We start from the raw sequence: 15450 nt of genomic DNA, 5'->3' as shown, positions 1-15450 counted from the left end.
CAAAAAAAAGTGTGCATATATAGACAAAGTAAAACAAATGTGACAAAACATTGACTGGAGGAAAAAGTATGTAAGTGTTCATTGTACTATTCTTGCAACTGTTATGAAGATTTTAAGTGTTCCAAATTTTTGAAAAAACTTAAAGGAAATATTAACAACTTCTATCCCCCCTTTTTCTTTTTCTTTTACTAATCTTTATACCAGTAAATGCTTACTTTTTCATCATCCAACATCTATGTATTTATTCATTTATTTACTTACCATCTCTCTCCCTCACTGTGATATGAGCTTCACAAAGGCAGGGAACTAGCTGTACCTCACTGTACCCCCAATCCTTTGTACAGTGCCTGACATACAGTTGACACTCAATATATATTTACTGAATGACTGATGTTCACAATAAGCCTATGAAGTAGGTATATCATTATCCTTTCCCTTAAAGGGAAGGTACTGAGATAAACAAAAGTTAGGTAACTTGTGTAAGTTCATAACTCAGAACTTGTAGGGGTGGGGCCAGGGCCCAAAGCCAGGCAACTGACCCTGGAGCTGATGCTGTCTATCACTGTGTTTGGCAGCTCCTCTAGTGAGGCAGGCTCAGCTCTCAAAGGGCTGACCATTATTGCTAACAGAAGAGGACTAAACCACTCAGTCTTGTCCTCAGTTTAAGGCCTACGCAGAGCAGCTTATCAATACATCCTGCTGAATGAACTGCCCTCTGAAGGAATACCTGACTTAGGTGGGAGAGACCACCATGAAGGGACTGTTCAAAGAATCTTCTGAAGGAAGTGAGGTGGAGCTTAATGCACAAACTGGGTTTGCAGTGGAAGAGAGAACACAGGTATAGGTGGCAGTGACCAAAGGTGTCCAGGAAAGACAGACCAGCTTGTCTGGAGGAGCGTTACCCCATCCTATCAACCGATGTATGCGTCTCTTCTTCCTCCTTTCCCACAGCCACCAGCACATAAACCCAGCACAGCTCCTGGGCCCTGGGATGGTAGTCTGCCCTGGCCTCCTGGACTTCCTGCCTCCAATTCCTCCTGACTGCAATCCTTCCTCTTTATTGCTGTGGGATTGTCCTTCCCAAGCACATGGTTCTGATCCTGTCAGACTCAGAAACAGATGCTTTGCTTGCAGAGGAGAATCCAAACTCCCATAGGGGACATTCAGGGCTCTGCCATGGGGCCTCAAGCTCCCTTGGGCACACCTCTCCGTCGCACTGAATGACTATCATCCAAGTTCGCCGTGCACATGCCTGCTCCCTCGTTTTTCTTACCTGGTCACCTCTTCTGGGAACCTTTTCCTGCAACATCACATATCCACACACCACCTGTCCTCGAAGGCCAGGTTCAAACACCCACCTTTTCATGAAGTCTTTGCTTCACCAAAGATATCTGACTTCACAAAATATACTGCTTTCTTCCCTCCGCACTCCCGCAGCACTTTATTTTTAACCTCTCTTACAACACTGACTTCTTTACCTCATCACATAGGTACTTTGGAGCATATCTCAACCCCTCCCCTCTAGGCTGTCTTCCCTAGAGGTATGTACCTCACGGGCACGCAATAAACGTTGAACGAACCAACGGATGGGCAGGGAAGACTGATCTGGTAGTCAGGTACCGAGAGCTCACCACGGGGAAACCCTCTAGTAAAGACGAATAACTCATCAGGGTGCCATGGCTATACTCCAGGGGTTTGGCTATGACTTCACGAGGGGCCTGTGTGTGGAGGGGTGGAGGAGAGTGGAGGGGTAAAAATGGAGAAGACGCCTACTTCATGGGGCTGTGACGATTCAGCTGAAGAAGATGCAAAGGATGAACACAGTTCTAGACACTGGTTCTCTTGTGTTTTGGAGGGAGGAGAAAGGAGCAGTGGTCACACTGCTTAGGAACCCGGAGGTGAGGCTGTGGCCCCTTCTCGCCGTGTGGCGACTCCGAGAGCCCGCCTCACAGCCAGGACGGCCCAGCAGCGCCCCGGGACCGGCGGACACGCCCAACCCGAGCGGGGACGACCGCGCGCTGGGAGGACCGCCAGGCCTCGCTCTCCGCGCAGGCGGGAGCCCGGGCAGGCGGGACCCGGGGCAGGTGGAGCCCGGGCAGGCGGGAGCCCGGGCAGGCGGGACCCGGGGCAGGTGGAGCCCGGGCAGGCGGGAGCCCGGGCAGGCGGGACCCGGGGCAGGTGGAGCCCGGGCAGGCGGGAGCCCGGGCAGGCGGGACCCGGGGCAGGTGGAGCCCGGGCAGGCGGGAGCCCGGGCAGGCGGGACCCGGGGCAGGCGGAGCCCGGGGCAGGCGGGACCCGGGGCAGGTGGAGCCCGGGCAGGCGGGACCCCGGGCAGGCGGGACCCCCGGGGCAGGCGGGACCCCGGGCAGGCAGGCGGGAGCCCGGGCAGGCGGGACCCCCGAGGCAGGCGGGACCCCGGGGCAGGAGGGACCCGGGCAGGCGGGACCCGGGGCAGGTGGACCCCGTCCTGGGCGAGTTCACGCGCTGGGGGAGTGGTTTTATGTTCCGCTCAAGTTCTTGGCGATTAGCAAGAGACTCGAGAAGTAACCTAGGAGTCACTCGAGAAAAGTCACACCCTTCCGGGCGAGCACTGGGCGGCGAGGCGAGCCCGGATGGCGGCAGGGGGCCTAAGGAGGATTCCCACAGAGAGGGAAGAGCCCCCCGGACAGCTCTGGAAAGGACAGCGAGCTGGAGTTCGGTCCCTTCCCCACGGTCAAAGTTCCTTCTTGACAACATGAGGGGCTCTTGGAGATGAAATGGCAACTTTACAACTTTTTCTTCCTGAAAAGGCTCCCGCTGGCTGAGTTGCCCCTGACACTCCCTACCGCCCCCCCCCCCCCCCCCGACCTGTCCCAGGCCCGTAGCCGCCTCGTACCCTGCCTGTCCACCCTGCCCCGAGCCCTGGGGACAGCCCAGGAGATGCCCAGTTTCCGCCACCGCGGGGGGTCGGAGAAGGCTTCACTCACCTAACCGGAGCAGCAGGTTGAACAAGAAGACCCCCAGGGTCCGCCCTGCGCCACCCCATGAGACCATGGCACGACGGGCAGGACTCTGCCCGGGACCTGGCCCAGCGCAGTCGCCAACTTCCGGTTCAGCCTAAGCGGGTTGTCACCAGTAGGGCTGCCGGCCTGGCGCAGTGGCGCACGCCGGTCGTCCCAGCACTTCGGGAGGCCGAGGCGCGGGGATCGCTTGAGGTCAGGAGTTGGAGGCTGCCGTGAGCTATGATGACGCCACTGCAGTCTACCCCAGGCGACAGAGAGAGACCCTGTCTCAAAAAAAAAAAAAAAGTAGGGCTCCGCGGGCCCGGCCAGCCCCGCCCGCGGCCCGCCCCGCGTCTGCGCGCTCGTCCTCCCTCCTCCCGCCAGCTCCACCCGCCTCTCCTCTGTCGGGGCGGTGGTCCGGTCTTCCTTTAAAGGAAGAAACATTCCTTCTTGCTAAAAAGTGGCTTGCGTTTTAAAAACCAGATGTCTTCGTTCCTCCCGCACTTCCAGCGCTTTTCCTTAACATTTGGGGCATGCTGGAGGCAACTCCATAGCTGGAGGTGCAGGGTGGGGCTGTAGCCACCCCGCCCCCCCCCCGCCCCAAAGCTGCGTCCCACTAGGCTGGCATCTGCGGTGACATTAGGACGGAGTGGAAGCACCGAGAGGCCCTGAGGCACTGCATTCCTTACAGTGCTCTGGGACTCTGGACAAGACAGCCTCTTTGAGTCGCTTTTTCTTCAAACATTAAAAGGAAAGGGAACAGTTTTAGACAACTGTTAGAATGTGTGGGGTTCCTGGTGCACGTCCTCCCGCCCCCGCTTTTTCGACTTGGACCGCCCCCCTACCCCTGCCAATATTCCCTTAACCTGGAGCTGGGATTTCCAGATTTTAGTTTCTCCTGTCTCCGTTCCTCTTTGGTTTTCCCTCTCTTCCTCCATCTCCACTGTGGACTTTCCCTCAGATTAGGGTGTCAGATCCATTATCCCCCTCATTATTTAGCCTCCCAGCAGGCATTTATAACTCTCCCTCTTGGTTAGCCTTGATTGGGCTTGCCCTTCCCTCAAATCCATCAGATCCCAAACCAGCTCTGTTCCCAGAACCAGCTCCTCACATCAGCCTCCCTGTCTGCCCCATTCTTGCAGACACAAGCACCAGAGTTGCCCCTGCCCCGCTGAGGGATTTAGGAGAACTCTTATTTATCAAGTGAGCAGGAAGCTATTTCCATAAACAGGACTCTCTGATGTCCAAATAAACACCAAAACACATTGCAAGTTGTGAAACTGAGTGGAAATGTGCTTTGGTGTTGCCATCATGTCCATTATCCTTGGGTGGGGCAGTCAAAGTCACTCAAGACACTTGAGCCACACTGCAAGAATTCATGAATTATTTTACTTAGCCATAAAATCCTAGAAGGTATCTCTATCAGTGAAATTTCTTGGACCAATGTCCTATACCACGAAGCCTGCTATCTTAAGACATTCCCTATCATCTGTAGATACTGGGAACACAAGGCAGGTGCAGTATGTGGTGTAAAATGTGAGGAAATCAAGTTTCTCCTCTGCCAGGTGCTGGCAGGAACGCCAGCCAACTTGGAAAGGTAGGATGGGGTCAGACCTTCAGACTCTGGGGAGCCACAGAAAGGTTTTGAGCTGAGAAGCGATATGACAGCAGACAGCTGTTCCGCACTCATTATAATCCAGGCCCTGTGTTAAGAGCATTACCTGGATCAATTTAATTACTGTCTTTGGTTTTACAGATGAGGCAACTGAGCTTCAGAGAAAGTAAATGACTTACCCAAAGACACACATATAAGGGGAAGAGCTGAGAATCCATTTGAGGCCAAGTCCAAAGCCCCCATCCACTCTTACTCTTTCATGCAGGAGCAGGATATGATAACAACTTCTGGACTGGCAGCTGTGCTGTCATTCAGACTGGGCAGCAAGTGCTGCCAAACCCCTCAGGAGCAGTGTGGAGGAAAGAACTGCACAGTCACCTGGGCAGGTCGGGGTCTCTGGGCACTGGGTAAGGAATGATTCACTAGGCCTGCCTTGGTTAGACTCTCCTCCCATCAAGGAGCAATGCCAGTTCTTTCATTAAGGGAGATGCTGTGCTTCCATCAAGCATTTTTAGAGGCACTTACATGTCTGGTCTAGCAGACTTCATGAATCAAAATGGCTCAGGAAGACTGGACCCGTGATGTATTAGGCAGCCAGCCAAAAAGGCTCCCTTTATACACTGAGAACTTGCCACCGAAAGGAGGGCTGGACATATTTTTCATCCCATGACCAGCGTTATGAGGTCCAGTTTTATCTTCTTGTCACTGTAGATAATCACGGATGAGAAGGTAAGAAAGGAGGGCCCATTCAGCCTGCTCAAGAGGCTGGGGCTGCTCTTCCTAGCATGTCATTCATACACTGGCTCTAGTTTCTGCCAAGCCCTTGGAACTACTCCCACAAAGCTTAGGAATCCCAGAATGTAGTGAGCAAAACACTGCCCCTAATCCTGCATAAATGTAAATTGTCATTTTCAATGTAGCCTCATGGGGAAGCGTACATTCAATTCATTTATATGAACACTGCATTTGCACAAAGGGCATAGAGGGGTAATCTTATTCCATAATACTCTATTTTCCCTTTTAAAAATGTTCCCTGGCAGAAAGAGAACATTTGAAAAAAAAATAGTCAAAAATAATACATAAGACTTAATGTGGAACCATTGTGGGTACCCAGGGGATAAACGGTCACAATTTCAACTCCTGGCCAAGCCAGCAGCTGCAAGAAGTTGATAAGGATGCAGCAGATGTGGGAGCGGAGGAAAGCACACATTAAAGCCTTTGCAAGGCCTGGACTTAGGAAAAGAAGGAAAGAAAGGAAGCAACTCCCTTTCCTTTTTACTCTCTGTTTAGTTCCTTTTGCATGTCCTATGAATCTTAAAAGAATTACAGATGGGTTCTCACTAATCATATGTCACCGCTATGGCTTTAATCATTCTAACAATCTCACTTTGCAGATGTGCTAAACTCCTCCCCACACTGGAATTGTGCAGAGACTGGTGTGCTGTGCAGTCTCATCACACAGAAACGTACAGCTCTTGCTTTTCCCTCCATCCTGGAAAAATGCTTGCTATTTCACGGCCCGGGCAGTGCTACACAGTTTGAAAAGGATGGTGTGGTCCTGCTGCAGAGGCCCTAAAGGCCCAGGAGAAGGCTGTCGCACGTTCCTGCTCTCTTCCTCATCAGTCTCCTCTCACCCCATCCTTCCCCTTACTCACCAAAACAAGGGAGAGGTTATAAGATCTACATTCTGAACCTGCCTTTCAGGCTCCAGGGGTGTTGTGTTGCCCAACTCTAGGGGCAGCATAGCCTGGGCAGTCAGGGTGGGGGTGTGTATTTATTAGGATGCACTTCAGCAGATGACAGCAAAGTGTCTTGAGGGAGAGGTGTTTTTATCATTTGTACAGGGGCACCACTGAAGCTGGGCATGGGGCATGATGATAAAGGCTGCCAGTCATGGACCTTGAGCCTGGCAGACCAGTGCCAACGGCAGAACTTCAGGCCCTGACAGCACAGTTCTGCAGAGGAAAGCGGCTGATAAAGTGAGGGGAAAGAACGACAGAAGACTCCAGTAAATGAACAGCCGTATTTTCAACATAATTTACTACAGGTCTCTGAAGTGTATATAAAATGTTTTAGTGCAACATCTTACAAATAGTTTTCCTTTAAAAAACAAAAACAAATCAACAGCTCTCTACATCATGCATGGGTAGTTTTCTTACCCCATCTCTTTTTTTTTCCTTCAAAAATTAACGCAGAGAAACCATTGTTTGAAAAGAATATGAAAACTTGCTACAGAAACACCCTGGTGAAAGAGGGTGTGGTCATATTCATGTCCTGGAATGCGCCTAGCACAGTGTAGTTTTTCGTTAATGCAACATTGTAGACGTAGATGAGTCAAGAGAGAGTATTCAGCAGTTTTCCTCTCTTGTCCTCAGAAGACTAAAGCTCCAGTAGACAATGTGCAATGAGGTCTCACAGCCACTGGAGGGCACCATTACCATTCATCTGACACCACATTTCCATAGAAATGGCCAAAGAAAGAAGGTCCTGGGGTTTTTCATAGAAAGCTAGAAAAGCTCAACCATCATTTGATGGTATCCCCCAGCCCAAGAGAAAATGCACAGAAAGAGCAATTATTAAAATACTGGCTTCGGGTTTCTTTTTTCCTTTCAACTTTCCTGTAATTGCTTCACATATTTAGATACGTGCAGCACCTAGTTTTCAACTGCTGTGAACCAGTTCAAACTGAAATCTTAGTTACACATCCCAAGCCAGCCCTCTGGCATCCTTCCAGTCAGACAGATGAAAAGTCCATCCTCCTCCCGCATTGACTCAGCCTATAAATTAGGAGTCAGCAAATTCCCACTGAAAGCCCACATCCCTGAAATGAAGAAATGGGGCAAAAGACCTTCTTTCTTCATGACTGAGCCAATTCTGTACTTCTAACATGTTGATGCAGCATAATAAATGAGAATCAGCATGTCAGGCAACAGCAGGATTAAGGTGGCGGTGTCTGCACACTGTCTCGTAGGAGAGTACTGGTGTCTCTGCGAGGGGAAAGGCAGGTCTGTGTGAGCCTGTCAGAAAGTAGCTGAGCAACTGCCTTGTTCCCCTTGGCCTGGCTCAGCAATGCCCTGCTGATCAGCCCAGGCCGCCTGCACGTCTGCACGCCTGCACGCCTCAGATGAGGATCCGCACCCACACGGCCTCCCCTGGAGCCTGTTCATTCTCAGAACAAGGCTTTGCAGGAGTCTCTCTTGTCAGACTTAGTTCCAGAATCCCAGGTAGCTTTTTGCAAATTGGGACCCCTCCTCTTGGGATTCAAGGTGCAAGTTCCTAGAGGAAGGGAGATGGCACATTTGGCCAACAAAATGTGGGGAAGGAAGGGCACGATAACATCTTCATGGAATGAGCAAAATGAAATATTTGCAGCCAGTGATGCTCCAGGGGACCAAGCATCTGGCCCAACAGTGGAAAGTAACAAGGTGACCCTGGCCCTGGTTGGGCTTCAGGGACATTAAAATAAAAAGCCACCATAAAAATGAACAACAAAATAAAAGTATTTAAGAAAGGGAAAGGAAAAAACCTGCACAGACAACAAATGTGATCACTGTCTGCTGAGACTAGGTAAACCGAAAGGATTGCAAAAGGTTGCACCTGGACCTCCCCTCGGCTGATACTCTCACGGCCGTGAGGTAGGGGGAGAGAAAAGTTGAGTGAGGAAGACATCAGTATCACTGAGGAAAGTCTAATTGGAAGGAAGGAGAAAAACCTAGTCTTCACACCTCCAGGGAGGTAGTTACTCCTCTGCACTCTCCAACATCAGGCCCTGGAAACCCCCTTCCCCACCTCACTGTCCCACTTGTCACCAAACTTAGTGTGGGACAGCCCAGCGCCCTCCATCGGGTGTATACAGTGGCTACTTTGGCCCCTGTGCTCAGCTCAGGGCTGTCGCCTTTTCAGGTTCACTGGACACTTTCCTTGAAGAGTTTGGCAAAGCACCTGAAGACAAAAGCCCACCTGCTCAGTTATCAGTTAGAGACTGCCCTTGCAGAACAGATCACGCCGACACCCAGCCTTTTATCCCTTCCGTCTCTAATCATTGGCTTTGATCAACCTGAAAGTCAGTAGCTGCTAAAAGCAGCCCTCTGCCCACTTTAACTTGGAAAGTGTGTGCTGTTTGGAGCTTTTGACCCGTTCTTCAAGACAGTTTTCTTCTTAGTTTTTTTTTTTTTTTTTTTGGCAAGGACGGGATGAAGCCTTTTTTTTGCCTCTCTGACAGACAGGCCGGGCACCATCTACTCCTAATGGGGTTATGCAGGATTTCTCTTGTACATACACAGTTCTTTGAAGCAAAATTCAATGCTTTCATCTTGACTACAAAGTGGTTCCAACAACTGCAGCCGAGCGAAAAGATAAGATACAAATTTTGCCCACACTATACACGATTTTCAAGTCCTGTTAAGAAAGTAAAAAAAATGTTTGGGTGTATTTTGATCCATGGGTGGCATTTCCAAATATGCAAAAACAAAAAGTCTTGGAAGAGATTCCTCCTAACTAGAAAGTTCATCCTTCCTTTTGCCATCAGTTTTATGTAAGAGAAATCCGTCCACAACAGTACGGAATCCAAAAAGGGGAAACCAAAGGGACTTAAAAAGAGTACATTACAAAGAACGAGAACCCCTGTAACATCTGTCTGAGAATACTAGAGAAACCAGTGAGTAGACATGGCACCTGGAGCTACTCACTACATTACTAAAAACAAAAACAAGAAACCTATAACTGCTGATCACATTTGCGCACAAACAGCTAGCCAACCACGACTGCCACCGAGAGGCAGTCTGTCTCTGTGACTGATCAGGAACTTTGAACGCTTTTCAGGTCTGACAATTTTCTGCACGGGCACTCCAGAGTTTGGGTGCTGCCAGCTGTCCAATCACAGAGCGAGAGGCAGCAAGGGAGAGCCTCAGCTCTTCCATGGCCGACATCCGCTGGGGCATCCCCCTTAGTCTATGGCCCCTGGGTGGATACTGAGCACCGGGGGCTCCAGGCAAGTGGGGGAGTAGTTGAGGTGCGGCTCCTTGATCCACAACAGGGGCACTCCATTCTTCCCATCAGAGTTCTTGCTGGAGTTTCGGCTCTTGAAGCGCACCAGCAGGATGGTGATGATAAGGATGCCAAAGATGGGGAAGGGGTAGAAGAAGACGAAGTAGAAGAGCGCATCGTTGGAGCAGATGATGGACTGGAGGGTAGGACCTGAAAAGGACCACAAAGGAGACAAGACAATGAGAACTGAGAGCCTGGGCCGTCCACATTTGATCCTGAAGACCTGGCCCAACCCAACGGAAGCCACCTGGTGGCACTCCCACAGCGCCCTGCCTTCTTCCTGCTGCCGCTAATGGCAGGAGAGTACCCTGACGTTCCCTTTCTCACAACACGCCTCTCCCAATTCCCAGCTGTACGTTCCAACAAAGCAACGCTTCCATTTTCCACTGAAATCCATTGTTACTGCTCGGAAAGCCATATAACAAAATGTAACGTGTTGATTGTGAACTCAGTGGCATCTAGGATGGTAAAGAAACGGCTCCAGTTTGGTCTGAACGTCCTGCACGGTTATATTTCACATGTACCTGTGCGCTTCGTTCTGCTACAAACCTCCTTCTTTGGGGTTATGACACATTTCCTTCCTGCCAGCTTCTGAGAGCAGTTTTACCAGAAATGATGCTTACCTGAGTAACGTTATCAATTAAAATGTCATTATGGACCATTTGCAAAAGGCCACAGTGTGTCTGTGGCTGCACAGAACACAGTGTTAGGTACGGCTGGAAAAGGATAAAACTAGATGCCCCCAGACCCTGGTGGAGGGATGCTCTATAACTCATTATACCTTGGCAGAGCCTGGCCTCTGGAAGCCTGTGCTTTCTCTGTAAAATAAGGCTTCTGGGTGATCCCTATGCTTTAGGAAGCTTAATAATTATGGACATACACAATGGACAGAAAAAATGTGACCTAAACACCTTCCCTTTTACTTTTAGACAGTGGCTGATTCAGTAGATCATTAGGTGACCCATTATGGTTTAGAGTTTTTCTACCTTTTCCTCTACTGCATAGCTGTTGCTTACCAGTATTATTAAGAAAATGTAACATATACCTGCACTTACTAGATTTCCAAACTATATGCAATTGCTGATAGTCAACCATTTTTGACCTACAAAAACTCAATTTCATAGAGTTCTGTCTAATGCAATGTTAACAGGAAGTGATCAAGGCAAAGAAATAGCAATCAAAACTCAAAAACTCAAGATAATGTGGTAAAAAGTTTTGACTGAAAAGAAGCTGAAAATTCCAGCAATTTTTAAATTTCTGTGTTATAGGCTAATTCTACTGTAACAAACCATTTTCAGTCTGATATTAATACATATTCCTTATTTTGATGCAAGGCCGACCGAAAGACTGCCTTGTTACAACAAACAATTCAGGCCAGCAAGTATTTCCTCCAGTCTCTGTTCAGTGAAAATCCCTCAGCATAATCCAAACTCTGCCTTCCGGACCCTCTGTAGCAGCAGGGCCACTGCTAAGGTCCTCCCAGCTCTCCCGTAACATCAGAGCTCTACCAGGCTGGGCCTCGCAACTAGCAGTACAAAATCCACCTAAACCTCCAAGTCACCCCCCAAAATAAAAATGACCCAGACATTTGGGAAAAAAAAATGAAAAAAATCGCAGTGGGCTACTCAGGCTTCATTTTTTCCCTTCCTCTTCTGAGTCTGAAACACTTGGCTAATTCACTAAAGAGAGAGTAGGTTCAATATTCTAAAAAGTAACAAAGTAACATCTAGCAATCTAGTTGTACAACAAATCTTACTAAAATGGAATCTGGTGGAACATGAAGTTCATTATAAAGATGATATGGTATATTATTACTTTAATTCCTAATCTTGTTTGTTGCATAGGCAGTCAAGGGTCAATTACATGAACTAGTATGTCAAATCCTACCGCATCTCACATCCTACTAATAAATGCCCATGATGGTTAAGAAAACTGCTAATTAACCCATAATCAGGCTCTGAATTTATCTCCCAGACACAGCTGGAATCAACAGTGACATCCTTCCTCTACAACTGGAAAAACTCACTTGTGTCCAGAACGCGGATGCTGATGGGGGCCGACTCCTCCTCCGTCAGCCGGTACCATTCCTTCTGAGGGCTGGGTAGCCACTCCTCCACGCGGCAGGAGTAGTTGCCTGTGTCCCGGGGGCTTGCCTGCAGCACCGTGAGCCGGTAGAGCACCGGGGAGAGCCTCTGGAAGCGTAGCCTGCCCTCCCAGGGACTGCCCTCGGGGCCAAAGACAGCATCTGTGCCCACGCTCAGCAGAGCCATGCGCTCTGTTGGGTCATCCTCGTCCTCCTCGTCCTCGTCCTCCTCCTCCTCCTCCCTCTCCTCCTCCTCCTGCTCTTCCAGACCAGAGCTGCCTCTTTTCCCTCCAGCTTTAGTCCTCAGGGAATACCAGGCCACAGCAAAGCGGGAGTCCTGGCTTGAGCGGGACACGATGTTGCAGTCCAGCTGGAAAGCTGCCTTCTCAGACACCGTGGCGTTGGGGACCACTGTGTCTACCTGTAGGGCGGCATCTGGGGAGGCACAAGGGACAAAGAAGGGAGAAGAAGCTGTTTTAATTATTTGCTCAAAACAAACTAAATGTTCATCACTAAATATATGCTAGTAATAGTCACGCAATAGAACACTACACACCTATTGAAAAGGTGTATGGGCGCTGCTGTGTGTCGAGATGTGGACAGAGACGCAAGAAAAATTATCAGAGTTCAGAACACTGTGTACTGTCCATATCATTGTAGGCAGAAAAAATATTTTATTCTGACATATATATCTGTTCATATTTATATAAAATGTCTGTGGATGAACTCCTAAGAAGCTGGCAGTGTGGCTGCTTATGAGAATCCCAGGAGGGAGGGACACTTATTTGCACTGTAAGCCCTTGTAGTGGTCGAATGGTGTCTCCCCAAAATTCACGTGTACCTGGGACCTCAGAATGTGACCTTATTTGGAAACAGGGTCTCTGTCGATGTACTTAGCCAAGAGGAGGTTATACTGGATTGGGGTGGGCCCTAAATCCAGTGAGTGGTGCTCTGGACTGAATTATGTCCCCCTCCAAATTAATATGTTGAATCCCTAACCCCCAAAGTGGCCATATTTGCAGAAAGGGCTTTTAGAGGTAATTAAGGTTAAATGAGGACAAAAGGGTGGGGCCCTAATCCAGTAGGATTGGTGGTCTCATAATAAGAGGAAGAGAGACAGTTCTCTCTCTCCAGGCACATGCACTAAGGAAAGGCCACATGAGGAGACAGTGAGGAGGCAGCCATCTGCAGCCAGGAAGACCACAACCCAACCACGTTGGCACCCTGATCTCAGACTTCCGGCCTCCAAACTGTGTGAAAATACATTTCTGTTTTTTAAGCCACCCAGCCTGTGCACTGTGCTTTGGCAGCCACTGTGCTTTGTTTTATTGTCTAAGACAATAAAACAACTAGTGTCCTTATAAGAACAGGAGAAGACACACAGAGAGACGAAGGCCATATGATGATGGAGACAGACAGGAGTGATGTAAACCAAGGAAAACCAGGGGACACTGGAAGCTGCAAGAGGCAAGGAAAGATTCTTCCTAGAACTCCAGAGGGAGCATAGCTATGATGACACCATGATTTTGGACTTCTGGCCTCCAGAACTGTGAGAGAATCAATCTCTTTTAAGCTACCAAATTTGCAATAAGTTGTTACAGCAGCCCTAGGAAACTGTTACCGAGTACACTGACTCAGTAACTTTCGAATTTAAACTGTGTGCATGTAGCTTATTGCCTAAGCCACAGTGAACCCAAGGAGATCAATCTCTCTTGAAGGATTGAAGCCAAATGACAGACAACAGACCTGAAATGGTCCCTCCCTGAGCAGGGGTGACTCAGGAAGATGGACTTGGACAAAGTATCCTCCCAACCGAGGTGGGAGACACAGAACCACCATGGAAAGGTACCCTGAACAGGTGAGCCACATCTCAGACACCACCAGACAGGCTCTGATCTGTTTCTTTTGCTGCCTTTTTTTTTTTTTTTTTTTCCTGTCCTTTTTGGCTTGCTGTGGTACGTTCCAAACAAACAATTCACTCCCTAGCTCCTAAAAAGCCTCCCTTTGGCTCTGTTTATGAAATGTTCGTGAAAGATGCCAATGTAACGTCAACAAAAGTAAAGATACCAAATCAGATCCTACTTGGATGAAGACCAAATAGGAGCTAGGAGCATTTCCCAAGTATTGTCCTGGGCTTTCGATGAATTGGCTTAATGTCGTTCGCAGGTGAACATAAAGCTGCTCTTGTGGGGCTCTGCCAAGCGCCCCCGCATGGCCCTGCCCATCTGGACTCTCAGTGCGCACTGCTGGCACAGGAAGCCTTAGTAACTGGCTACAGGTGGCGGGCACAGCGCACCAGCCCAGCTCTCGCAGGAAGGAGAATGTGCTCCAGGACAGGAAACGGCAGGATGGAGAATATTAAATCGGTTCACAGATGACTCAAACGCATTCAACTCATCAGCTTACCTTCCCAGGGAGCACAGCTGACGTGTGACCCCAAAGCCATCAGACAGCCATGCCATAGACCAAGGGGCGGTCAATGGTGCCTTGTACCTCCAGAGTCTAACACAGTCCTCCAAAGCTCCTGATGACTGGCTAATGTGTCACAGGAGGTGGCCCTGGGCAGTGTGCAACAGAACTCATCACGGCAAGGCCACAGGACGGCCAGACACCACCAGGCCTTTAGGGCCCTCAGAAGCTCCTCTTCCCTGTCTACTCCCCCTCTGCTTTCTTCCCTTCTAACCACTTACAATCGTTCTTGGCCCCTTTAAGTGCCTTGTCTGCATTAAAGTCTCAATATAAGTTTTTTGAATGTAATTAATTTTCACCTTCCCAAAACTTCCCTCCCCTTAGCACGCTTCTCTACCAATTTGGTTCCCTGCGTCTATCCCCTTCTAGAACTGGCCAACCCTTCTCCCTGTTCAGACTTTAGCACTCTTTCCTTTTCCGAGTAGAAGCCACAAGGAAGACGTTTCTCTCTCCTCTGGACCCCCTGCATTATGCTAACTGCTGTCGTGACTGTCACCTTGACCACCGGTTCCTGGCCTGCGTGGTTAATGTGGTTTTATTTCTTTCGCAGTCGTGCAAGGCAAACACAACTACTAATCTACTCAGCTACAATCTCACTGAGGCCAGGAGCCCTTCATTTCATACACTTCAGATTACACTGAATGGTCAATCCTCAGCAATGGAAGGCAATTTTTAAAACATAACGCTTATAGCTATATTATTTCAAGTCTTCTATGTATTTAACTTATACCTCAGGAAAAAAAAAAATCTTTGGAGTACAGCTGCACAATGAATGTTACAAAATCAGTAAAAATGGTGGTTATAAAATGCTTTCAACAGCATGGAAAAATGCTTGCAAAAGAACGTTGAGTGGGGAAAAAAAAAAAAAATCACATGTAGCAGTGAGATCCTGACTTCATTTAGGGAGAGAGACAGAAGGAATATGAAGATAGGAGGCAAAGACCAAAAAACAGACACCAAAGTATTAATACTAGATATTTGTAGGCAGTGAGATTATGGGTAACTTTACTTTTCAAAACTGTACTTTTCTGTTTTCCAGGTTTTGTAATTAGCACCATCAATTACACAATCAGGGACAGACAGATGAACAGATGGTAGGAAGGCTGGTCCAGGCTACCACACTGGGCTGAACGGGACACAGATGCAGGGCCACAGATCTAAGGACTGCACTGGGAACATGAGGTGCAGCAGGAGGGAAACCTGGGTGACCACTCCGCCTGTCCCTACTAGCTATGTGGCTTTAATTCCTTCATTGC

General features: G+C 48.9%; 2 protein-coding genes across 3 annotated transcripts in view; both read right to left on the bottom strand.

Moving 5' to 3' along the window:
* CD58 (CD58 molecule) overlaps positions 1-3264 on the bottom strand; it is a 47245-nt gene extending 43981 nt beyond the window's left edge. The window contains exon 1 of the mRNA XM_069478921.1: positions 2967-3264. Coding sequence (XP_069335022.1) covers positions 2967-3033 — 67 coding nt within the window. The 5' untranslated portion in view covers positions 3034-3264. The remainder of the gene's footprint in view (positions 1-2966) is intronic.
* A 3347-nt stretch (positions 3265-6611) lies between these two features.
* IGSF3 (immunoglobulin superfamily member 3) overlaps positions 6612-15450 on the bottom strand; it is an 87496-nt gene continuing 78657 nt past the window's right edge. Inside the window, exons 11-12 of one of the 2 annotated variants that reach the window (XM_069478919.1) lie at positions 11669-12160; positions 6612-9792 (exon numbers count right to left, since the gene is read on the bottom strand). In XM_069478919.1, the coding sequence (XP_069335020.1) occupies positions 9542-9792; positions 11669-12160 (743 nt within the window). In that variant the 3' untranslated portion in view covers positions 6612-9541. The remainder of the gene's footprint in view (positions 9793-11668; positions 12161-15450) is intronic. The other variant, XM_069478920.1, reaches the window with a different exon arrangement.

The sequence above is a fragment of the Eulemur rufifrons genome, chromosome 8 (assembly GCF_041146395.1).
Source record: "Eulemur rufifrons isolate Redbay chromosome 8, OSU_ERuf_1, whole genome shotgun sequence".
Lineage (NCBI taxonomy): Eukaryota > Metazoa > Chordata > Mammalia > Primates > Lemuridae > Eulemur > Eulemur rufifrons.
Note: the sequence above shows the minus strand (reverse complement) of the source record. Positions and strands in the feature narration are given on the sequence as shown.